The sequence below is a fragment of the Falco punctatus genome (assembly GCF_963210335.1).
Source record: "Falco punctatus genome assembly, chromosome: 13".
NCBI lineage: Eukaryota > Metazoa > Chordata > Aves > Falconiformes > Falconidae > Falco > Falco punctatus.
This window is the reverse complement of record NC_137593.1, coordinates 23,033,887-23,060,141: the sequence shown is the minus strand read 5'-3', so window position 1 is coordinate 23,060,141 and position 26,255 is coordinate 23,033,887. Positions and strand designations below refer to the sequence as shown.

General features: G+C 38.2%; 1 protein-coding gene across 1 annotated transcript; it reads right to left on the bottom strand.

The window, feature by feature from the left end:
* Positions 1–446: 446 nt before the first annotated feature.
* Positions 447–16,439, bottom strand: COPB2 (COPI coat complex subunit beta 2). Its single transcript, XM_080410340.1, has 22 exons — positions 16,304–16,439; positions 14,564–14,701; positions 13,854–13,940; positions 11,970–12,096; positions 10,760–10,908; positions 9,476–9,622; positions 8,836–8,935; positions 8,560–8,702; positions 8,142–8,341; positions 7,476–7,586; positions 7,115–7,203; positions 6,921–7,027; positions 6,487–6,630; positions 5,673–5,803; positions 5,162–5,369; positions 4,819–4,929; positions 3,789–4,003; positions 3,421–3,513; positions 3,160–3,340; positions 2,954–3,022; positions 1,214–1,306; positions 447–795 (listed from the first exon to the last, which is right to left on the bottom strand). Exons 1-22 carry the CDS (start codon positions 16,304–16,306, stop codon positions 700–702), a joined length of 2,742 nt encoding a protein of 913 aa, XP_080266466.1. The 5' UTR covers positions 16,307–16,439; the 3' UTR covers positions 447–699.
* Positions 16,440–26,255: the final 9,816 nt, after the last annotated feature.

The window sequence follows — 26,255 nt, the reverse complement described above, 5'->3', positions numbered from 1 at the left end:
GGATCAGTACAGTTGCTTGTTATTTTCAGAAGTTCTGTGAGTGAGCTTACAGCACTTACTACACAACTTCTAGCTTTTCAGGTTCTAATATACCCTTAGTTGAATTCCTTCACTGTAAGGAGCTACCCCCAATTCCCTTACTGAAATAAAGGCAGGGTCAGCAGGGTCTTTTTAGCTTCACTGAGGAGAGCATATAACACCACATCTATTGTTTGAGACACATTACTGTTTTAATAGCTAAAGTGTTGTCTGGAAAAGAGCTAAGAGGAGCTCAGCTACTGCTTAACAGATCCAAGCCCAACAGCATTAGTCTCAGCATCTGGGCTTAGGTATGTAGTTGTGTATTTCCCAGTAGCCTAAGCTACTATGCTCCTCTTTCAAATTCTTGCAATATACAGTACTGAATTAAGAACAGTAGAATTGCTAATAAATGGAGAACAGAGGAATACAATGTTTTAAGAGGGTTTATTGAACTGCTTGATAAATGAAAACATTTTTTAGTATGTACTGGAACAGGCCTACATCTTTAATTTCAACCTCATGGAAGGTGATTTTTTTTTTTGTACAGTTGCTGGGTTAACCCTTCTTTCTAAATGTACATGGTCCACAAAGTATAAAAATCAAAATAACTTGAAACAACTAGTCCATAGAACTTCCTTCCTGTTTGGAGTAATTGATGTGGTCATCTAAAAAGTACATTCACTCATCTAAGATCTCTTCATCCAGATTGATATCTGTGGTATCAATATCCTCCAGATCCAAGTTGTCCAAGTCATCTTCCAAGTCCAGCAGTGTCTAGAAAAAGACATGATTACATCAAGGGGATATGATACAGTTATGACATGATTCCATGTGATGTATTTGTACATTCTGCATAACACCAAGCAGAGGTAGTCAGGTGGGTAAAAAATATTAAAATAAGCTGTAGAGCAAAGCTACCTTCTTGGTAAGAAAGCACCCTGGAGCTGCAACTTTTTACCATGGCCTGAGCAGCTGTGTATGGATTTCACCTTTCCTTCCTTGTAAGTCCACAAGGCTGCAGGAACTGGTCTATATTACTGTGCAGTGTGGAAGGGATCCATACACTACTGGTTCTAAGCTGTCTGGGTCTATTAGTACAGAAGGCGATATTTTCCAGCAATCACATTATTAGCTGAAGTCTAATTCAAAATTTAGTGCTTGTATTTCCCTTCATAAGAATGTATTTCAGTACCTTTTGATCTCTTACTGGAAGAAGATCAGAGTTCTGCAAAACTGTTTTCATCACTTCTTGTTTAGGAGAGGGAACTGGTTCTTCAGTCTTTTTCTAATCAAAAAGAAAACTCCTTAAGTTCTTACGAAATTAAGTATTTCCAACAAAAGTAAGTAACAGCAGCAGACTTCTAAACCCCCTCTCCCAGTGGTTCTGTTTCAATGTTGCCCTCAGTAATTCTTGAGCCACACCTTCACAGGCAGTAAGCACTCTAGTCCTTGCTCCACTGGAGACTACAGTTTCCCTGCCTGCTTTCTTTGAAGCAGTTGATAATGCAACTGATACTTCCTGAAGGTTGTTTTCATTGTATTTGTTCAATTGAGATACTGAAGTGTTGTTAGAAAGTAGGTGACTTTCAAAGTCCCCAGCAGGAAACAAGTTACTTGAGATTGCTGAAACTGCTGTGACAAAGTCAGTAAATGCTGTTGCTGGGCTTTGTGTTCCATACCCTATAATGGTTTAACATCCTTCCCTTATCTTGATATAAAACTTGTGCGACAGTTAATTCATCAGTTGGTACCAAAGCAATGGTACCATTCAATTAACCATATTTAAATTAATTATACAATTATCTCCTGCAAAACTTGCCCTATTCAGCCTCAGCTGTAAGACAGCTATTGCTTTAAGGGCTTCCATGCAATCATTAGCTGAATGCAAATATATGCTTCTAACATTTGTGGTCTTGTTTTCAGCTTCTAATACAAGCGAGTTCAAACTTGGTTAGGTAACTTTTGCAATGCCATTTCTGTATCTTCAACAAATGTGCACACAAGTTTGATTTTGCTTTAATGATACTTGCTTTGATACACACAAAGCAGTGACTAAAGCTACTTGAAAGTAAGCTACCTTCTCTGAGCAGTCAGTGAAGTTTTGCAGTACATCTCCTATGAGGAAACAGTACAGGGACAGAATGGAGAGTTGTCACCGTTTCTTCCAGCGCAGTTCTTTTAGAAGCTTACAGCCTCTAAGAGCTGCACCAACGTGACTGTCTTTAAGGAACTCTCATTCTGATTTTCATGTTCAAACATAAAGTGTATTTGACATAAGCAATAATCTGAAGTTGTCATCTTCTGTTTAAGCCCTGAAAAGCATTTTAAGTGTTTGTTTCATTCTCTATGTGCATACCTTATACCAAGTCATGTGTTTTCTGCATAATACTTGGACAACTGAGGTGGTCAAAAAAAAAAAAATTCAGTTTCAGCTACTTCAGATACTGATTGGAACATCAGCAAGTAACTGAGCAGGATTCCTAGTCCGTTACTTATGAAATACTTATTCCATAACCATGCACACTAGCAAAGAATAGAAAGCATTTTTAATTGTAATATGCTAGAGTTTCCAGGTTCTAACTACTGAGCTTTTAGAAAACTAGTATTTGTCTGTGCAACTGAAACTGGTTTCTGCAGGATGAATTAAATGGTAAGACTCTATGGCTACTCACAGTAACAAAAGATGACCCAAACTAACCAATAACCACGCCAAAGAAGCAACTTCACAGTCAGTAAGTCATTATTAGTTACAGAAGTAGATTAAGAAGAGTCCGAGGCAAAACAACATGGAACTCCGCACTGCAGTGCTTACAGTCGAGCCAATAAAAGCAATGATCTGTCCATTGTTGCAGTATTCTCCAGGGCAGATGTTGCCATACAGTGGCAGGAGTTGCCTCTTCCTTAGAATTTATCATTTAGTAGTAACACTCACCTGAGATGCCATTACTCCAGAAGGCTCAAATCCTTTTGCTTCTTCAAGTAAGTTTCTTTCTTCATTTGGCTAACAGTAAAAAGACCAAAACACGTTCACAGAATGTTTAAGTGGTTGCACTGATCTGCTTAAAGCTGATTTTACACAGCAACATAGGTTTTTTTTTTTTTTTCTAGAGACAATAAGAACTCCCACTTCTGACTTACAGTGACAAGGGGGTACTCCCTGGCTGGCCGCAAGTCAGCAAGACTTTGTTTAACATACTCTTCAGCAACAAAAGCCTCCTTTAATCCAGGGAAAAGATTCTCATATTCTGTTGGATCAGCAAGGGACTCTGCAGCTTTCTGATTGACTTTAGAGAGACTCTCCCGCCAGAGTTTAACAACCCTGGAGATGCAAACCATATTTGTTACGTACAGCTAAATTTTGACAACACTATTCATGCTCTGCAAATGCTTTGAGGTTACCTTGAAACTTGGCTTGGCAAGTACGTCCGTGCAAGAAAAGCAGCTTCTGGGAGACGCCCAGTTTTAATCAGGAGCTCCAAACACGAATCAAGCCTAAAAGATTTTAAAGTGTGATTTTAACCAGTAAATTTAAAAATAAAGACAAAATTTCATATCAGATCACCTGTTTATTCCATTAAAGTGCTTTCATTTCAGGTTTTAAAAGTAGCAGCCACTGTAAAATAGAATCAGCTTTTCTGAAAAGGTACCTGCCACAATCTTTCTCCCCGTAGTTCTGTTAGCTGTAGTTAACCATTTAAAGAACCTGAGGTTCCCTGCACTTGGGAAAGCAGAAAAGAACACAACCGAATCTCTCTCTTGCTACTTACTTTCCCTGCAGGAAGTAGCTCATAAATGCAACGTTGTTCTTGCCATCTTTTTCTGCTCCTTCAGCTAACTTATTCACCATGCTGGCATTTCCGGAGGCTGTGGCCAGAAGCAGTAGTCCTCCGTAGTCTTGGGCATGGTGGAGACACTCTTGGGCTAAGCCGAATTGGCACTTACTGATGGCAAGCTCAGCAAGTTGCTTCCATTTCTGTTCTGACTGATCATATGAAAAGGGGAGAGGGAGAGAGAAAAAAAACCCACAAAAAATAACCCTCACATTTCTAACAACACTTAAAGATATTTAGAGCATTCAATATGAAAACATGTTTACTTGTGAACGTACTGTACCGTATCATTACGCTTGTCTTCACTTTGAGGTACAATTACTGCTACTTCACAGCATGACACAGTGTTATACGCAGATCATTACACAGCTATGCCATTACATAAAATAGATAGTTTTCCATTAAACATGGAGGGAGGAGGTAGAAATAACTTTGGAAATTTAAACAGTAATCATCTCTTAAGCTCCCAAGTTAACCATCAAAATGTAAGAAAGGCATCTGTGTCTGTAACCAAGTTAACATTCCTCATCACTAGCTTCATTATTTTACAACAGGAACTGCGACATCAATTGTCTGCATAATAGCTACGGGACACATCACTACCTGTCAGTCTTCCTAGTGCACCAGTCTAAGTCTGCCAAAGCTGGAACAAAGGCTTACAGGCTTCAAGTCCTATCATTCCTCCTCTCACTCTTAAATATTGGAGATAAAGGCTTGGTTCCTGGGTCAAGTTTTGTGTTCTCCAGGAGTTCCCGTAGCTTTCTGAGGGGACAACATTCTTCTGTCCCCATCCCACACCTTAGATTCCTTTGAATTACAGGCAGAAGAGCCTCATCAAGGAAGTTGGAGGCATTTATACGGTGTTCAGGGAGCTGTCCCCACATACCCTTGTCTTTTCTTAGAGGGTCTCTTAAGATTCATGCTAATACTAAGAATTAGTACAAATCACTAGAAGTTGTGCATTTACCTCTGCTTCCACTGCAAGCTGATATGCTATTTTTAATTCTCCAAGTTGAAGGGCAAGTTCAAAACGATGCTCTGGATCTGTAGATACTGCAAGAGCTTGTTGCTTGAAGCCCTAAAATATAAATCTGAAAGTAAGGCTGTGATCCATCAGGTCAACCAGCATCCCAGATGTTCTAACAAAACCCCCCTGAACAGGAAGTCACAGTATTCTCAAATAAATACAGATGATTAACAAGAGTTTATGCTTACAGATGACGATTGTGTTTTGCTTAGCAACTCAATTAGAGAAGTGAATAAACCAAGTTTTTGATACTAATACTACTACCAATAAGCAGTTTTCTTGCCTGTTTTTCAAGAAAATGTGCAACTCTGGTTCTCTGCTCTTTCGGAATTGTGGGAAGAACTTTATCAGCCATACCAAAATCTCTTCTCATCACAGCAGTTTGATATTCAAGCACTGAGACCAGCAAAGAGTAGCTAACAATGTTTAGCTCTTTATCACCCAAATAAAGTCGGTTGTCCTTAGGGATATACCCCAAAAGATACATTGTTCTGAAACAAAACAAAGAATATTCACGTTGAATATATTAATTGCCAAAGAGTCTACACAAAACCACCTAAACAGTAGTTCTTATGGTAGCAACAATACTCAGGTAGAAAATTCTACTTTTACTATGTACACTTTCACATAACACTGTTTATTCCCTCCAAGATTGTATTACTGCCTCAGAATACATTAGCATGATATTTAAGAAAAAGCAGTGATGCACAGCAAGCAGGTGATGAGGTTCACCTGGTCCTAACATCACTGAAAAAACCTTTAACATGTGCTTATAACCTGACGCAGCAACTTACCTGTCTAAATGGGCAATAGTGACAATTTCTCCTCCAACATAATAGTTGAGTCTGTTCACAGAACTGGTATAAATAAAGCAGTCTCCTACCCACAAGCCTGTTTTCACAATCTCCTGAATCTCACCAAGAACCTGCAAATTAAGTTTAAGTAGATATATCAAGGTACTTCTAGATAGCGGTAAGACTATTACATTTAATTTGAAAATGCAATATTCCATACGTAAGTAAATTTTTGCAACTTGCCCAACTATAAGTTTAGATACAGACTGAAATACATAAATAATGCTTTTAGTATTAGAAAAATCCTGTAACACAGGAAATCTCTACCTTAATTCTTAACTAAACCAATCATAAAACTAGGAAACAAGCACCAAACTAAGCATTAAGCAAAATAATCAAAGACAACCTTCCTTCTGAAATTTTTCTTTCTGACATTTCACAGCATGAGGGTTTTTTTTCACTTCTCAAACTTCAATAATTTCAAAATTTGAGTTACAGAAGAAATGAAGCTATGTAAACATACTACAAACAAGTGTGTTTTAAAAATAACCTCTGTAACTCTAAGAATAGTAAATACGTCTGAAGAGAAACGCAGGCATCAAGGTCTGTCATGCTGGGATTCAACAGGGATACTCTCCCCAGGGAACCTAAATAAAATGATTAAGTGCTCCTCAGGCAGACATATACTGTGTGGTACTCAATGTTCTGGAAACTAAAATTTAATAGGACTATGTAAAGGATTAGGTTTGCTATACTCTGGGAAGACTTGCTTACATGACCACTAACCCTAATCCGTTTTTAAAATAGAAGGTACCTCAAAAGCATCTTCAATTCCATCTTCAGTGACACCTTCATGTGTTTCTTGGGCTGCTGCAACTTTTTCTGATAAGTATTTCAGAATGAAGAATGACTCTTCTGTAGCAATGCAGACAAGCTCACCCGAGTCAGACCAGAAAATCTGCATCATCAGAATTAATAACAACAGTTTTAGAGACACCAGGTTAAGAAACAAGGACATATACATTAAGGTTAAAACATACTAAATATAAAAAAAGCTTTAGGACTTGAGAAGCCAACACATACAGGGATTTTTTTTTCCCCCTTCTGCTACATGGCAGATAAACTTAATAAGTTATTACTTTATGATTGACAGGTTGGCTTCATTTAAGAAAATCAGCAGCCTTGCAAAAAAAACCAAAAAAACAAACCAGTACGCACAGACAGGTAAACACCTTCAGTCTCACTTACATGTTTGGGCTGAATTTCAATTCTGCGAATCAGTTCTGTGTTTTCCCAATCATAGAACGCCAAGCCATTAACAGATCTGACCCCCAACAGGAAACCACCATAGATACCTGCAAGAAAATAAAGGTGGAAATAAAATTTCTTCAACATTGTACAAAATATGTGCCAACACATCTATTTTGTAAGTAAATACTCACCTTCTGCTCCAAAATCAGGTTTGAAAGACTTCTTCTCTTTGAAATTTTTGAAGATCTTTACAACACTGTTGCTTTCCCTGATTGCATATCTAAATGGAGATTGCATTGTACAAGAAAAAATAAAATTACTCAGCTTCCAAAGTATCAGATTATTAAAATTGTAAGCTACTACAAGACAACTGCATATGATTTGTCTTCGAAAATTAGCAGTGCTATAAATGGAAAATTTTGAAGCAGGACAGTTATTGAAAGTTCATTATCCACACAGGTGTATGTGGATATCTTCAGGCCAGTTTACTATCTGTACAGCTTGAAAATCATCATCAGCAAATTTAAGAAAAAAAAAATCTGCAAAACTTACTCTGAAGAATCATGTGCCCATACAAATTCCTGTGCAGAACCAAAGCTCTTGTTTCTCAAAGCCATAGCTGTGTAGATGATATATTCACCATCACCACACACTACGACAAACCTAGAGCATAAGAAAGATGCATCTGTCAGATGCCTATTGAACTGAACACAGGTATGATCAAGGATACAAATTAACAGTTAAACGGCCCCTAGACCAATATAGCGACTGCAAATCCAACAGAATTTAAAAGCTTCATATATTCCAAAAATGTCACAGAACTCAGTTTTTCCCTGTGTCATGTTGTTAGCTACTTGCTATTCCTTCTGGTCTCCACTGAGCAGCTCTTATACCTTGTCTGCCTTAAACTTTTCTCTTTATTTAGCTTATCTGTTAACAAAAAACAACTCAAGAGAAGCGATCAAAGAATGCTGTTTGCTGCTATTACCGTATACATTTTGTTTGCATACTTTTTTGCCTACTTACAGTGTCCAACTTCTCTTTAAGCTGTGAGCTCTTACAGGTGCAGCCCATCTATTACTCGACTACAGTGCCTGGCTCTGATATACCTGTTCTCTACCAGCACACACGCAACAAATTTTTTTTGATCAAAACTTTTCAAATATTAAAAAAAAAGAAATCAGAAATGCTTAAGTATCTTATTCTAAAATCTATTACCGTCCATTAGGGTTGTGCTGAATTGTCTGAGGATAGATTTCACAGCTCCCCATATCCTTTACAGCCAGCGGCAATCTTTCTCCATCTTTGATTTCAGCATCTCCCATAGCTTTCAAGTTAGCCTGTTGGACTTCTGAATGTTTAGCCCAAATAATTTTTCCATTTGCATCCATGGACATGGCAGGCTCTTCACGACCAAGCTAGAAAGTGTAGCATAGAAATTCAGTAGATGGAGAAAATACATTCTTGATTTTCTTTTCAGTTGAACATACCTAGTAAAATACCCTGGCTCTGTCTGAAAACATCAGTTAAATGCCAAATATTCCAGTATTTTATGTATCACAGAATCAGAAATCAGTTGCTCTGCACATGGGACAGTGATGAATCACCATTTCTCATTTCAAATTATTAATTGTACCTTAACAATAATGCTGCCTTCATCATATCCCAAAGCCACGTTATTGGATCCTCTTAAACTGGCCACACACCACACTCTCTCCATACCGTAGTTGAGGGTACTTTCCAGGCGGTAAGTGCTTGAATGCCAAATGCGCACGGTTCCTAGAGGAAAAGAAACACATGCCTTTCATCTCTTCTCTCCGTGCAAGGGCAGGAGGTGTGTAGCCACACCACAAGAAGAGTTCTCCCGTAAGGTTTTCCCCTGTCCTTTATATATCAGAAAATACAAAATTACCATCTTCTGAGCCTGTGATAATGATAGGCAACTCAGGATGGAAGCTGACACACGACACATTTTGAGCATGTCCTTCCAGTGTCTGTACACAAGTTTTATTCTGCAAAGAGTCAGAAGTACAGGTACAGATAATAAAAAGGTTGTTAAATTTACACCTTCATTTCTTCCAAAATTTCTTCCCATATCCAAAATAGACCTGAAAACATCTTTCTCTAGATTTCTTCCAGTAACATTTATTTCCAAGATGCTGCAACAACAGCATTAGATATACTAGAAACTATAATTGTAGAGTTGATATCTCCTCCACAGAAGAAAACATTTATTTCCCTTGACATAGCCGTTTTCCTATTTTCAGATGGGTTTCTGCCTAGAAGATACACTCTCTCAGAGTTATATAGCAGAAACAGATTAAAGCAAGATAGAAAGCAGAGCTCACTGCAAAAAGTCAGAACAACTGAATCTAGTTACAGGTGAAGACAGACCTAATACTGTCTTTGTTAAGAACTCTTCCACAACTTTGCGAATGAACAAAGTTTACTCCGCTTGAGACAACCGAGATTAGACTACATAACTGATGTACACAACTAACTGTTTTGCTATGGCACTCTGCACAAATGTTTATGAAGAGTTGAACACATACCTGGTAGTCCCAGATCTTAACCAACCGGTCATCTGCACCTGAGATGAGGTATGGCTTGTCTCCTCCACTGTAATAGTCAATGCAGTTCACTCCTTTCTCATGCCCTTCCAAAGTAAAGTTGGGTGAAGAAGAGCCAAGCTGCCACACCTGCCAGAAAAAAAACCCCAAAACCCAATCAAACCCAGCCACATGTAGTTATCCATCTTTGGCATCCAGGTCAACCTTGCCAAACAGAGTAGGCATTCAGGTTTACTTTACAATTCCAGAGATATACAATATGGAATTCCAGAGACACTGCTGTTCTCTTAGGTAAAGAACTGCTTACCAAACTACTAATCCTCACCTCCCTGCCAAATAAGCAGAAATAACGGAGTTGTACATGCTGTGCTCTACAGCTCAAAACTACAGAGCTATTTTTTTTTTTCTTAAGGACAAAAAAACCACGTAAGACACTATATGAAGTAGTATCTGTTTATACAATTAACTATTAGATCTAGGAAAAGCAGTCAACTATTTGTGCATACATGGGTTGCCCCAGTTGTGTCCTGAATTTTACTTTTTCCAGTTACATTAAATGAACAAATCTCATGCTAAATGAGGACTCAAAATGAATCAAATCAAGTTACAGACGGACTGCTACTTTCCCACGATTACCACATCAAATCAACATTCATATGCACCTAATCTCAACATCTGAGGACATAGGAAATCAAAACTGGCTTTTTACAGCCAATATGCTTATAATTTATAGGGAATGCGAGGAAGTCTCACTGCTGAAATAACTGTAAATCAGTAGTCCCAGATATTTAGTAGTAGTTCACAGCAAATAAGACTCATCAGGGTCTACCATGAGAAGGTTGAAGATACCTTTAGATAGAAAGCCAAGGACAGGAAAATAATGGGCAAAATGCTTTTACTTTTTTAAATGCACAGTTAAAAGATTTACACGCTATATACATACAGTTTCAATTCTCCCAAACTACTCATTGATAGTGTAACCATTACTCCTCCTCAATATTTCTGAATGGAATCCAAATGGAAATGCAGCACTTAGACAACCACACTTCAATGATTAGAGAGGACAGGTAATCTTGTAAATTTACTGATTTACTTAGTAGGTGCATAGTAACTCGACTAACATTCAGGTCTTCATTCAATAAGAATTCTATTATTGCACCTACTTTTAAAAGTTCTGACCCATTGTCCATGGAGTATTACTGTGTTTTGTACTCTGGTAATTACTTAGTAACTGACAAAAACCACCACAAAATACAGTTTCTCTACCTTGATTGTCCTGTCCAGAGAGGCACTGGCAAACTGATTATTGTCTTTTGGGTTTATAACAATCTGCATGACATAATGGGTGTGTCCTTCAAACACCTGAGAACAAGACCACTTTTTATCCCAGTCCCAGAGTTTAATGAGCATGTCATCTAAAAAAAAAAAAAACAACCAAGAAACAAAAAAAGCCAGCTTCCATTAGTTGAGTATATTCTGATACCTACCTTCTGACACTACATAATCCTTAACAACTTCACATTAAAGGCTCACTCATCCATCCCCCTTTGAAGGGAGGCACTGCTAATACTCAAGATATTTTTCATCTGTAAGATCACCAGTCCTTCCCTGCAGAAGGACCACAAGGAGTACAAGTTTCGCAAAAAGATTGTCCAGTAAAATGACAAAGCGATAAAACTAAGGAAGAAATAAATCAGTCTTAAAAATGGAGATTAAGATTTAAGGTATCGAATTATTAATCTTAAAATACTGGGCAGATATTAAGGAATTGGACCCACGTTTTCTTCTGCAGCACCTACTCTGATGAGCACTATGGAATAGGAACCAGACACCCAAGCTGGCTTCCTAATACCTTTATTTTGAGTGTAAGTGTACTAGCTTCAACTGCAAAACACAGAAGACATGGTGCTTCTGACTCACAAGGCTCTCTGCATTCTTGCAGAGCTCTGATTGCATTAATGAGGTTTCCAGGAATGAAAGGTACTGAGTGGCACATTGTAGGTGTCCTTGGGCAAGACCTTTGGGATACTGTGATCTTCCAACCCTGAGTAATGTAGATTGCCTCAAATAACAGAGAACTCAGAAGTATTTTTGGAAAAACATGAAAGTTACCTGCTGTTTCAAGTCAGATTGCCAGCTGAAAACACTCCATTATGCATTTTTCTTTTAAAACACAAACAGAATTTCAGCGTGTCAAACTCAAAAACCAGCCGATTCACACATATTTGAATCTTTCCTCTGGCAGATATTAAACAACAACATACTTTGCTCTTCTCTGACAAGAACATAAGATATTATATTTTAAGTACAGTTGCTATTCAGTTACAAAACATGAATGCATGCAGCAAAGAAATAACCTCAAGGACTCCTGTTTCAGCAGAAAAAGGAAAAGAACGTGCAATCCCTTACTAGATAGAAAATTGAAGCCTAAAAATAGCTGGTTAATAAATATAAAAATATACCAAAGAACTCTTACCACTGCTCGTCAGTATGAAAGGCTGTGTGGGATGCACAGCAATACAACGAATGTAATCTGAATGTGCTTCAAACATGTGAACTCTTTCCAAGGTATTATAATTAAAAACTCTAATTTGCATGTCATCCTATGAAAGGGAAGAAAAGGCAAAATTAAAATTGGACTTCGTATAATACACCTTATATTCAGTGCAGGGTAGCTAGAAAAAACATTTGATCATTTAAGAGCCTCTAACAACAAAGTGTTGTTAGAAGAAAATGTATTTTCTGTACATTGCTACTGATACAGATTCTGCTTTGATTCAGAAGTCTATAAATTACCCAACCCTATTCCAAGGCATTTATGAAATGGAAAAAGCTTCAACTAAAATTTCATTTTAAAAATAGTTTTTTGATTTAAAATTAAGTGAAAAAAAGCTTTTAAAATTATTAATGCTTTATATGAAATGAAAAGCAAGGCTCTCTAACATAAGATTTACTATGACGTTAATGCTGTGGGGCCAAAAGGAAAGGAGCTGTAGCTCAAAGTCAAATGGATAGGTGATTTCAACTATTTTTTAGAATTGAGATTTTTTTTTTTGGGGTGTGTGTGTGATACAGTTATTTCAGATAAAGTATTAATAAAAGCATTATTCCAAACCCTTAAAAAAAAGTTATTTGAAGAACTATCTGACAAGGAATAAAACATGAGGTAAAGCTTTCAGAAGTGACAACTTACAAGGCCATCAGAGTAAATTAAACAGTGATAAACTCTGCACTGCTTGTTTTATCCAAAGCATTTACTTTTCTACTCTTGCCTTTTCCTCTTTCAAACACGTGCCTGTAAGTAGCAACACCTACAGAAAACACTTGTTTAGAATGGTGGAAAAAGATAAATTTATTTTCTTTTGAGACCAGTCTATCAGCATGATGAACATGAAACACAAATAAGCAATGACTAACATTACATTTTCATAGTCACTAAGACTTGGCCCTGTTGCAGAAAACAGTTGGCTTGCCCTTTCCTTGCTGTTTCTGGCCCTTTCCTTACCGTTTCTGGCCACTGCATTGCAGCCTCTCATGGGAAAGCTAGGACAGAAACAGCTGCATACTGAATCAGATCAAGAAACTAATCCAGGTGAAATTAAGCACATAAAAATAAAAACTGAGACCAATTTCCACCAGTTCCCATACAGCTGTCTGAACTCTTGTGCTGCCAAAGAGGCAGTGTTGTACTTCTTGGGAAACACAGCTAACTTATGCACACTTGGAAGTAACTGCGTCACAGCAGCATAAGACAATGAAGTGACAATAAATGTTTTACTCCACGTATAGGGCAGCAGACTAGAAAAAAATCTGAGACAAAAAATTTTAGGCATTACCTCAATTTCAACAAAACCTATTCATTCCATCAAGAAAAGCATGTTATTAAGATTAGAATAAAACTATTTCTCTCAAAGTAGACTCACTGAATAAAAGCAGAGTATTTTTCTAGAGACAAGTAAAACTCCAAAAAACTTCTTTGATATAACCAAGAACACAAGTAGAAAGTAACTTGTAAGTCATCTTACCTAGGATAGTCAAAAGTTTCATCTTAAAGTAGCACTACGAATATATAGTCAAAATTAGGTGCTGAGTGTTCTCCAGTTGACAGTAAAAGTTGAATCTAGATCTACCTTGCACTACATGCAGAACTAGTCACCACATTAGGTAGCTTTCCTTTGAAAGAAAGTTTAAATTTTAATTTTATTTAAAGGAGAAAATTTCTGGGAAACTGTAGAGAAGTATTCCTTTCTCTTCTACAAATTCATATAAAATCATATTATTATGCGATGCACAAAGGAATGGCATGAAAATGAACTAAAGTACTACTGCATATGGAAATCACAAGACAACAATAGCTTACAGCTCCTGTAACAACCCAGTTCTTTCTTGCCACGAATTTAGCAGCTCTCACTGGCAGGTCACACACTTCAAAAGTCTTCACCAGAGTCTAAAGATAAAAATAGTAAGTTTATAGCACGGTGAAAATACGAGATTTGAAATCAGGTCTTTGTCTTTCCTTAAAAGTGTCCAGTATGTTGCCTTTGGCAATTCCCCAAGAATCCTACAACACTACATGTCCACTTCTTAAAAAGAATACACCTGTCCAAGGAGGGAGATACTTGCTTGTTCTGATGTTTTAATATCACCTTTATGTTCTCCCTTCATTCTTAACCCAGCCCCACCTCCAAATATTTTTTGGATCTGCTGCCCAGTTTCAATCATACTTGACAGACAAGTAGAGGTCTAAAAGATCCTACAACCTTCACAAATACAGAAGGTTGGTGCAAGACAGAGGCATCTAATCCTTCAGAAGGAAAGGCATTAGTTTGCAAGGAATCCACAAAGGAGACAGTCCTTGAAAAATAAACCTCTAGGAAATGAAACATCATTAAAGTCACAGCTAAAGATATTCCTTGTCTATTACTATAGTGACTTTTTAATGAGACAGAGTACAATTAGTGGCAGCGATTTAAGATTCTTCTTGTACATCAAGTACTGAAAATACAATTTATACATCTACACAATATCAGTTATGAAGATTTCATAATAAAGGAAAACCAAAAGCATCACCTGTGTTTCATGGTTCCAAACACAGACACTACCATTGTAAAGGCTAGCCAACATCCATGGTTCTGTGGGATGCAAGTCTACACTCTTCACTCGGTCAGACCGAGCTGTTAGTTTCCGTTTTATATCAAGTCGGAGAGGCTAGATTGGGAAAGAATTGAGAATAACAAGTTATTCAACATGAAACTGGCACAGAAATATGATGGAAGTTAAAACCTTAAAACAAAAGGAGTCAATCCTGCTTTTCAGGCAAACAGAAGACTACTACTATTATCTATCCATCTGCTTACCTGGTTTTGTAGGGGTTTCTGGAAACATTGCAATGCCACCAATGGCAATGGGTCTATTTAATTTACTTCTGTGAAAGTCAGCATTTTTTCATACTGTAAAAAGTATCTCCAGCACAGTAAAAAAATAAAACCAAAACATGCTGCACATATTCCTGGTGTCCCTAACTACTGAAGCAAAGCAACAAGAATTTGCTTCTGATACAACCATAGAAAATGAATTTTCCCGCTACTTCACCTCAAAATAAACAAGTGTAAAAGCCAGTTATCATAATGGAACAAGCAACATTTGACAGTTACAAATTTATTTCCATTCACAATTCTAATAATAAGTTTTAGACGAGAACACTACATTGTAAAAACTGGGAGGAGGGAAAATTTTCAGTCTTTCTCTTATGAAGAAGGCTTTGACCTTCCGCTTTCATCACAGGCAATGTAAAGCAAGAGTATTTAAAAGGCATGAAGTACAGCAGAGTTATTTTTTAAATTAACAGAGCCATTATAGATATGTTTAGATACTCTGAGACCACTGAGCTCACTTAATGCTGCTGACGTTTTAATTGTCGAGAACTTAATGAATATTATCTGATCAAAGAACGCTGCATGTGTTTAGTAGCAGAACAATAATAACTGCTGCAGTTACATATGTTGGACACTGGCAGAAGAAAGAGTTACCTAGCTATTGTGTAGTACCTGTGATTTATAGATGTGACATCTGACAGTAGAATGAACTTGCGGTTTATTTCTCCTGCCATAAATACCGGAAAAGTTGGCAGGACAATTCCATGGGCTTCTCAGCTTATCCCTGGAACTGCTCTTACCTACTGGTACGAAGGCCCAGACTACAGCCGATCGAAAAGGTTAACTGCGACCCCGACTGAAAAATGCTGTGACAACCGCTGGGTCTGTTTGATGAGCACCACAGCGGTAACACCGCCCAAGGGATCTGCTCCGTTACTTCAGGCACAGTGATGCCAGGGGATTTACAACTGCTTTCTTCTTACTAAGTTACTTAACTGAAAGCACAAAACAGCACTACGACGTGCTCAGGTAGCAGGGGGCCGGGGCAGCCCAGGGCACACGGCGGCCCCGGAGCCTGCCCAGCCACCGCCGGCCGGCCCCGCCCGGCGCCACGCCCCGGGCCAGGCCCAGCGCTGTCTCGCTGCTGGGGGCTGCTCGGGCCCCCACCCCGCCGGGCCGATCGCTCCCCCGCTCCCCGCCTAAGGGAGCCCGCACGAAAACACCTCAGGACGGCGCTTCCCGGCCCCTCGCACTGCCGCCTTGCACGGCCTTGCCGGTCACCGACGGCCGCGGCGCCCACCAGGGCAGCCCCCAATCCCCCCTACAACGGGCCGCCGCCCGCTGCGGGCCAGGCCGGGCTCCCGGGGCAAGACCTCCTCTCCGCCGCACTCCCCGGGCAGCCGGGCTCCGCTCGTGGAGGTGCCTACGGACTCACCATGGCCCCGCGTCGCCCCGCGGCAGCACCGACGGCTGAGGTATCGCTGCGCTCGGGCGGCCTCCGACCCTCCGACGTGGAACTTCCGGGCCCGCCGCTCTCGCGAGAGCCACGCCAGAGCTCCCGGGTCTCGCGGGAACAGAGGGCGCCGCGGCGTGCCGGGATATGTAGTCGGCTGCGCCTGGGCGGTGCGGCGCGGGGCAGGCTGGGAGTTGTAGTTGCCGCGCGCCTCAGGGAGGGGGAGTGGCCGCTGGGGCGCGCGGGGCGGGCGGGAGCTGAGCTGAGGTGAGCTGAGGTGAGCTGAGGTGAGGCGCTTCCCGCCCTCAGCCACAGCGCCTTGCGCGACCTTCGGCCTCTCAGTTAGATGGTGATGCTGATAATGCAGATAATGCAGATAATGATGCTGGTGATGGTGGAGGTGGAGAGCTACCGGCCTTTGCCCAGTTGTGAGTGACCCAGAGAAGGGTCGGATCCTCCCATCCCCTTTGCCTGCTCAGTGTGTGTAATGGTGACATTGGCCAGGTGACAGCCCTGAGGCACGCTTCTGGAAGGAGCCCAGCTTGCCTCTCCGGCTCAATTGAAAGACAGGAGCCTGGTCAGTCCTGCAGACCTTGTGGATGTGAAAGGCTATGTGACACATTTCTCTTCATCCTTTTGTCAACTAAAGCTACAGATACTGCAACCCCAAACAGCACCCAGCAGAAAAGTTACGGGGAATGTGAGACTTTGGGAAGCACCAAAGCACAAGGAACCACGGTTGAGAAAATTTCTCCTAGCACTGCGGCCAGATTGAAGTCCCATCTTTAATTAAAAATTGCAACCCCCACATTTCATTGTGTAAAGGAAAGGAATAACATAGAAAATATTTGTATTCATAGGGATTTATTTAAAGAAAATACTCCTTTTGATACAAGTGTTCACCTGGGGATTAGGAGCCCCATGTGCTCTATCCTACAACACAGTAAGAAGGATTACATCCTCCTGTAGTGTTTACAGTTTGAAGGACATAAACAAACAAAAGGGTGACTCTTTTTCACTCCAAGACAGCAAGGACAGAACAGATAGATACTTAAAATTCCAAAAAAGACAAGCCTGATGAAAATAAGGGAGAAGAGAAATGCCTGAAGCAAGAAAAGGGGCACAATGTTGTCAACCATTATCGGTGAGTTTTGACTTTCAGCTTTCTTTAAGGCTTTTTTTTTTCACATTGAATTCATTATATTAACGACGGTAGAATAACAAAATGTTTGAGTACAGATTTTCAGGATGTAGAAATTGGATAAGCTTAAAAGTAATTGAGTAAAATTTATGACTTTTGAGTCTAATTCATGGTTTTTAGACAGCTAAGGCGGAACACTGAAAGCGAAACAGAGTAGAACACTGAAAGAAGAGATGTAGGGGGAGGATATCCACATTAGAGAGTGTCGGTAGTCGGGATGAACAGCACACATATGTTTTTGCTTAAAACACTCAATGAGGGCCTGTTCAGACGTACATGAGGGTATTACAAGGCAATCAAAGACAGCAAGGAAGGTAAGTGAAGGATGAAGGAATAGAGCTTTTTAGTCAAGAAATTACTTTGCTATTAGCCTCTCTCAGGAAAATGTAATGATAGAAAAACTAAAGTGTAGGAAAGAGGCACAGGGTGTAAGCCAAGGCTGACCTTAGAGTAGGAGAAAAGCAATGAAATAAAGCAATGACATTAAGAAATATCCCTCACAGTTGTTAGATGCAAGGATACCAGTTCTGAGTTGAGAAAACAATGATCCACAAATTACTGGAAATTAAATGGGCATACAGAGGAAATATTATTATGTATTTGTTTTTCCTTTCATATTCTTTGCTATACATTCTGTACTAGCCACTGTTTCACTGGGGGTTATATACGAAGTAGGTAGAACCATGGGGAATCTCTGAGAAGAATTTCAATACAGACATTAAATAAGACCAAAATCTCTACTTTGGTTTCTTTTATGTGACCCAACAGCTATTCTTATGCCTATTTACTGAAATATACTTTTCAAGTAAAAAACCCAACACAAAATTTTCTTCCAGAGTAGGAACAGAGGAAACTTTGCTTCTTGGGGGGTATTGCCCTTCTCTAAGTTCCTCATTGCCCATTTCATGCTGCTGCCTGCTTGACTATGCAGTAGCACTTGCTGCAGTTTACCTGGAGCAACATACATGCATGCTGGGCATTTAGCTACTTCCTCCTGGGCCTGAAAAAAATCTAGCATTTTCTTTATCTTGGATGAAGGACACAAATTTGGGTTTGTCTATCTCCTGTTACTTTTGTAGTTACTTGTTATGTTTAAAACTAAAGGAAAGGGGGGAGAAGAGAATGATGTAGGGCAAATGATGAGATGGCTAAAGATCAGTAGAGTGCAATCACAGGTATTGCTTCCTTAAGAGACCAGAATAAAGCTGTACAGAATATTTACAATGCAGTATCTAGTACTGTTCTACAACTGCCTTCTTAAAAAAAACAGCATTTCTGTGAAGTGTGGTTATGCACATGTATGAAGTGTATAATAAAGGAACTGGTAATATGGTGTTGCAGGACACATTTCCTGTAGCAAAGTAGCAAAGCTACTTTTAAATCTCCTGAAACATCTCAACACAAAGCATTAAAAAGTAGCTTTTTTATTACAAGAAAAGGCTGCTCTAAACAACTGGCCAGCTAAGCGCTGGTTGTTGGAGAAATTGCATTCTAACACATTAAATTTTGAAAGCTAAAAAATGAACTGGAGTTTGTAGTAGAGGAATTCTACACATTTTTATTGTTGGTGATTTAGTTAGAAACACAGCAGCTATAATGGGACTGTAGCAAGAGATATGACAGTTGTAAGGAGGAAGCAACTATGGTACTGTTTCAGCCTACTGGTAATTTCTTCTTTGCAAGGCTTTTGCTTTTTGGATAGCCAATCCATTTGACCTTATTTTTCTGAGATTTCAGCTTAGATCCTTCTAGCTATGAAATTATTGGCAGGTTTTGAATTTGTATGCAATATAAAGTTTCCTGGAAACAGGATAGAGCATTTTAATTTAAAAAATAGTACAATATTGTTCTTCCAAAGAAAAGGTTAAAGTAGTCTAGGATACCGATCACAAGCACCTATAATTTATCCTCACTGTACCAAATTAACTTCAACAGAGAAGGGGAAGGTAACAATAAAACATCAGTCCACTTACTTTTTGTCTGAGGTAAAGACTAGAGGTCTGGAATTCAGAGCCATATCCATATGGTTCATTCTATATGCTTGGAAATTCATGTTCAGGCAAAAATCTAACAGATGCTCTTAGATCTATACCTGGTGTAATAAATATAGTGTGTGCTGCTCTTGTTGCAGTAGGCAGCTCAGTCCTGAGGGTCCAGTAATTCTTTGCCTTGATTTTTCTACCCAGGACGCCATCCCTGTTATGTAAATTGTTTCTCCAGGCTTCAGCCATGGCTTATTTTCTTTATGGGGATATATGGCACCTCCCAGGATCACTGCATTTCACTTTGGGGCTCAGTTTGCCAGCATTTCTGAGCTTGACTAACTTTATTATCTTGAGGTAGTATTATGGATGGCTTACTAATTCCCTAAGTATTGTGTGTTATCTTTATCCTGAATTGCTGTATTGTTCTCATTAGATCCTTTCTTTTAGAATATACAGAGGCTTTTATGTATTTAGGTCACCTCTATAGTATTATAAAGTGTTTATTTCATATGCAAAATTAATGTGAAGTGCTGTTCATTGCCAGGAGTTAATACTTGCAGTGCAGTTAACTGAAGTAAAACTCATTGCACCCTTAACTTGGAAGATAGTAAAGACTGATGGAACACAGTGGGTTTAAAGAAAAAGTGTTATTAACATGTAGGTGGCAGAGCTGTGAGACAAACCCCACTGTAAATCTGAATTAAAAGCTCCCTTGAAACTATAGTATTTCACTTTGTTGCTGATCAGGGATACAGCGCTGTTGGGGAATGCAGTTTGTCTCTCTGCCCGAGATGCCCAGCCTTTGTCTCTTCTCACTCTCTTGGAAACACACTAACCTTGGATACAGTCCTGATGCATACAGAGATCAAAGTATTGAACTCACTAAGATAATGATGAATTAAATGTCAGTAAAGAAATTAGAACTTTTAGCAGAACTGTCAAAACCATAGAGTTCATATTAGAAAGAAACAATCCCATTCTCTTCAAAACCTGCAACCTGCCAGTAGCAGCCTGATAGTGCATAAACTGATAGTTTCAAAAAATGGTTGTTGTCTCAAATACAATCATATGTGATACATTCAGAGAAAATAGATACTGCAGTACGTAAAGAAGGGATTGGAAGTTTTATATTTGAAGTCATCTAAAATAATATCACCTGACACTTTCATTACAGGCCTGCCTTTTCAACTTATAATTCTGCCAAACTTCAGCTGTGTGGGTTTAGATTTTTTTTTGTATTAGAAGTTTTTATCTGGACAAGGGACCTATGTCAGCTTGTATTTTCAAGTTTCACTAGACAGTTTTAGTCATCTCTAAAAAGGTATTAAGGGAGCACAAAATACCAACTTCCTTAAAATCATCAACAGGATAATCATCAATATTTTTAGCAGCATCTGATATGGACTTCATTTAAGCAGAAAATACAACATAAAATATTAACCATGATAGCACAGTAAGTTGCCCACACGCTAATAATGAGGAGAGAGATGTCCAAAACCAGGGAACTCTGACAAAAAATTCTTATAATTGAGAGTGAACAAAGTGGTGTACGTGACATAAAGGTTCCAGTTCCTACCCTTTTATGCTACAGATTTTTTGAGTACATTTGATTCATTAGGTAAGTGCTGTCTTTATGTCACTTATGTAATCATTTAGCAGGAATGATTGACCTGCTAATATTTCTGATTTATTAGTTCTTTCTTCTATGCATTTTATTTTCTGGAGGCCATAGGCACAATTCTGACATGGTTCCACTTCCATTAAGATTGGTGGCAAAAGGGCAGGCCTTAAAACCACGGAAGTGGTTTGGAATGCAGCAGTACATATCCTCCCAGGTATTCCAAGTTCAGAGCATAAAATTTGTTTTTTTATCAGATTTACAATGCCTTCCACTATAGTTGAATGTTGGTATTAATATTCTTTTATTGAGTTTTGAGGCTCCAGATAAACTTATTCAATTTTCTGTGCTCTTCTTTAAACCTATCTGTCAAACTGTTTCTAAGATCTGATGCAGCAAGCAGTTTAGTTTGCCCTGAATATAGTTTTGAGATAACATGAATTAGAAAACCTATAAAATGATTTCTTCTTATCTAAGGAATGTCAGACCAATAGCTACTTAAAATTTTCTATAGCAATATTCATGATTTTAGGACAAACCTATTGATTCCTTTTCACTTTGAATTGCCATTATATACTACTACCTTATCACTGTTGACCACAGTGTTGGAGCGCGCATGGAAAATGATTCAGCATAGGGTTTTCCATAAACTTGCAAAAAATGTTTATTGCATAGTATTACCAGTCATCAGAATGATCTGTTGTCAGCACTCTGGATTGAAAATACTGTGTTTGTTTTCTATTGATGTTAGGCATGATTGATGTAGAGTTATTTTTTATCCAGATACAAAGTGGTAAAAAAGGGGAGTTTAAGAACAGTACTCTGGACACTTAGTCAATGTGAAAGGTTAGTGGCCAGACTTTAATAATTGACCTTTAGTTGTGAATGAACAAAGTTGTTTTCTCTTGATCAGGCAGTTTTGTGTTTTCCAGATGCAGAGATGAGGTTTCAGCCTCTGATATAATCTCTGCATATACAATGTACATAACAATACAGAACCAAAATGTCTTTTATTTGGCTAAAATGAACAAAACAGTATTAATGTTTAAATATGCTACATTAGAATCTGTGTCAAAGGAACAGTAATGATGTTAAAACTACTTTTATGGGATTGTGATGATATAAGACGCTATCTTTCAGTTGTGTATTTTCTCAACAAACAAAAAGAAGGAAATTGAGGTTAGAGTAGCACTCGTGCTTGTTACTAAGATCTTATTGCTTAGGCACTCATGCCACATGACCTAATGCTTTGCTATGGGCAGTCCGTTTTTTTAATAGTTTGGTAGCAGTTGTTTCACCACGGACTCAAATGCAGGTCAGGCTTGTGGTGTGCGAGGCACACAAAAACCAAAACCCTGCTACTGAGTTTTGTTTTCAGCTCAAGCTAATTTATGCAGGGTGTCAGAAGAAGCTTTGAGAAACCCACAATGTGACCATAACCCAGAACAATTGTCTCAAGAGATACCAGTCAAATGGTGGCTCTGTCACCAGGTTTGAAGCTTTTTAAAAATTTCATTTTATTTTTTTTATTTGTTTTTAATAGTTTTAATATTTGGGTATTTTTTTAAGGAAAGTTTAAGACCTCTTTATCTTCGTGATGAGCTGCATGGTTACATAGTTTCTCAGTTTGCACTATAGTTCAAACAATTAGCAGTCACAGGACTGTATATGGCATTTCTGTAGCACTGAATGTATATCAGTGTATTTGAAGCTTTTTCTTCAGTGACACAGTAAGAAGTTATTTGTGTAAGAGAGCAGACAGTGATAAAAGCTTGCTCTTTTATAATAATCACACATAAATAATGTATTGCCAGAGGCAAATGTAACAATGTATTTATATATACAAGTCCTATATAAGCTTTACTTCTTTTGTTTTCCTGTTTTTAGTAGAATCTGAATTGCTATTTTTTTCAGATACTGTCATATATGTAATTTGATAGTAACAGCGTGTGCTGTGTACCCTCTTCATCTAGTCTAAAGACTGCAAGTTATCACAACCATCCCTGTCCAACATTTAAATTTTTAAATTCAGACTGCTGAAATTAATGCTTTTAGCTTTTCAGTCCTTTGTCGATGTATTATATAAATGGAACCTCACATAGGATTTGCAGCATTCAGATCTTCTGGACAAATTAACTCTCAAAGATGAAGTATATAATCTGTGGATGAGTGAGGATCAAGCTAAGAAAGTTTGGGCTTTTATTCCTAGAGGTTTCTGGTTAAACTCCTCTTACATCACTCTTCTTGAAAATGCTACCTTTCTCTGACACATAGTTGACTCCCCCCTCATTCCAATTAGTAATAACAATCACCGATTAGTAATAACAATTGTCACCATGGCTTTATATCCTTTATGAAGAGGCACATTGAATTCTCCTATTAAAAATGGATATGTACTATTTTTATACGGCTATCCAAATTAAAACTGATGAATTTTAATAATATGTAGCCAATATGGAAATTGGAATTTGATCTCCTCAAAGTAAAAGCACTTAGAAAGTTGCCATGTGGTTTAGACTACACACATTGTCTTAATAGTTCTGTTCTTAAAAAGGTATAAGAATGTTATTCAATTTACTATGGAGATACAAAATTACAATAATTACAGTATTTTTTTTCTTTGAGTCTGTGGAGAGGACAGGAAACATAAAACCACAGGATGCCGCCTTAACTGTGTGTTTAAAAGAGTAGCCGCTAGATGACGCCTTGATTCTGTTCATCGCTTTTTTTTTCCATGCTGATGTCTGAACCTGAAGTCCTGAAATTCTTTAGAAAATCTGACTGGGAAAGAATGCTCTTCACATATTTTTAAACAATAATTTTGAAGGACTTTTACTGAAGTAAATAAAATTATTTCTATTTTCACTGCTTCTTTTAATTCCAGCCGGTTTTGGGATGGTTTTTGTTTTTTGGGTTCCTCCCCCCCACCCCCAGCAATTTTCTTCTATTGTATTGATAATTTATTTGTCTTCGACAAGCCCCCTTTTAAAAAGAGTTTTTGTTAATTTTTTTGTGTTCATGTCCCTCTGCTTCACAACTGTAACTTAAAAGTAGAAGCAGCTCAGGATAGTGTCCTTTACACTGCTTACTAACAGATATTTAGCATGTGTGGATAAATGCTTGTATAAATGTATTCATTTGGTACACATTTTTCCTTACCAGGAGGGTGTGGGGGAATAAACTGTGCTTTTGTAAAGCATTTTAATACTGGCATAGCTGTATCCATTTTATGATATGTACTCATACATTTCTAAAAATTATCACTGATTCTAGTACTGACATGTTTATATCCATAAATAATTCCTGTGTGGACCAGACTAGAGAGAGACTGAAATCTTATATTTAACCAGAGATCAAGGCTAGCATTGTAGTTCCCATTCCTCATGTATGTAGCCTGTGATATACCAGCAGGTCACCACAATATAACAAATGAACATGGGTCAGCTGCTCCACAGTAAACTGTGTGCATGTTTCTACCTGGTAGTTTCTTGCCATTTATCTTAGGAGAATCACAACAGCCTCCCTTTCAATGAAAGATGGAGAATTTCCTCGTTTTTGGTTAAGCAGTACTTCAGTGTAGATATATGCGGTTGGACAGTTGTACGTGAGCAGTTCCTGGCATCAGGATGACCAACAGGAACTATTTCCTTTGTGATCATCTTTTTTTTGTGTGTGTCAAAAGGCTGCACTAGGCCATCCTGTACAAAACACTGTAACAGAACTTGTATGATAGGTCATTGCCATCTTCCTGTGCATACTTGGCTGTTTTGCTGACAAAATCCAGACTCATTAGATGGATTTGTAACTGGAGAAGATGCTATCTACTGTTTGAAAGTTTCAAATTTTTTAAAAATAGACTTTAACAAAAAATGCTATCTGATTTTTTATGTCAGCTGTTTCAGGACAACTGATGAATATTGTTATCAAAGAAATTAGTGATGGATTTGAGGGGTTTCTCAGAGATGGGACTCAGAAGACTGGCTCTGACTACAAACAGAAGCTGGGAGTTTATACAAAGTAACACTGGGAGCCAGTGTTATTTTTCAACAGTATTTTTGGTGATTGTATGTTGGCTGAAAGAATTCTGTTGTTTGGGAAGCTAGATTTGATTTGGAAAAGACAAAAACTGGGCTTTACTTGCTTACATCAGATTTGTATTTATACTTTCAGTGACAAAAGAAAGTTTCTGGCAATAAGCCTTTGCAGTGTAGACCAGACTTTTAAGGCAATTTTTCTATGCTGAAGATGATAGTATAAGAAAAAATACATGCTTATTGATTATTTATTTTATTAAAAATGTTGTTATATAAATTATTAAAAATAATCACTAAATTAAAACGTCTGTCTTCAGAGAAGATGCTGCAAATTCTTCTGTGGCTTCAAGTAACTTCATAAAGGGCCATGGAGCATATTAGCATTAAGTATTTAAGGAAGCTTATCTATATCATACATTAGATAGGACAGGCATGCTGTACTTGGCAGCTCATTTCACCATGCAGTGATGTGGTTACAATCTTACACATTAAGGAGAGCTATATAAATCAAGATTTATTTTTTACCCCCTCTCTAGTACTGCCAGATAAGACCTGGCATTGAACTAGATTCAGAAGTTCTCATATTGAATCCTCTCCCTCCTAAAGATGTTCTCTGGCATCTTTTTAAATACATAATCGTTATAACACAGGGGGAAAAAAAGGGTTATAAAAGCACCAGGCTACCTTTATGCTCTTCAGTCGGTGGAGATTAATTACTGCTGATGCAGTAGACAGGAAAGGATAGGAGTAGTAATGGTTTTCATTACCAAAACTTAATGGAGTGGTCAGGAAAAAAGAAGTTGTAATCTTTCAACAATCTGAGACCAATTGATTGAAATGTTTCCATATTTTGTTCTCTAGCTCAAGTGGAATCCAGAAAACAATTAAAACATGCACCCCAAATGCTCCAGCATTGATCTAATATTTGAGAAAATGATTTGGACTGTAAATTTCTTAAGGTGAAACTGACTGTTTTGTGTGAGTCGATATACATATGTGACTGCAGAATTATATCCAGAGTGTATATATTTAGAAGTCTTGATTATTACTATAGTTCATAATCTAGGCAAAGGAATACATACATTTTAAATATTTT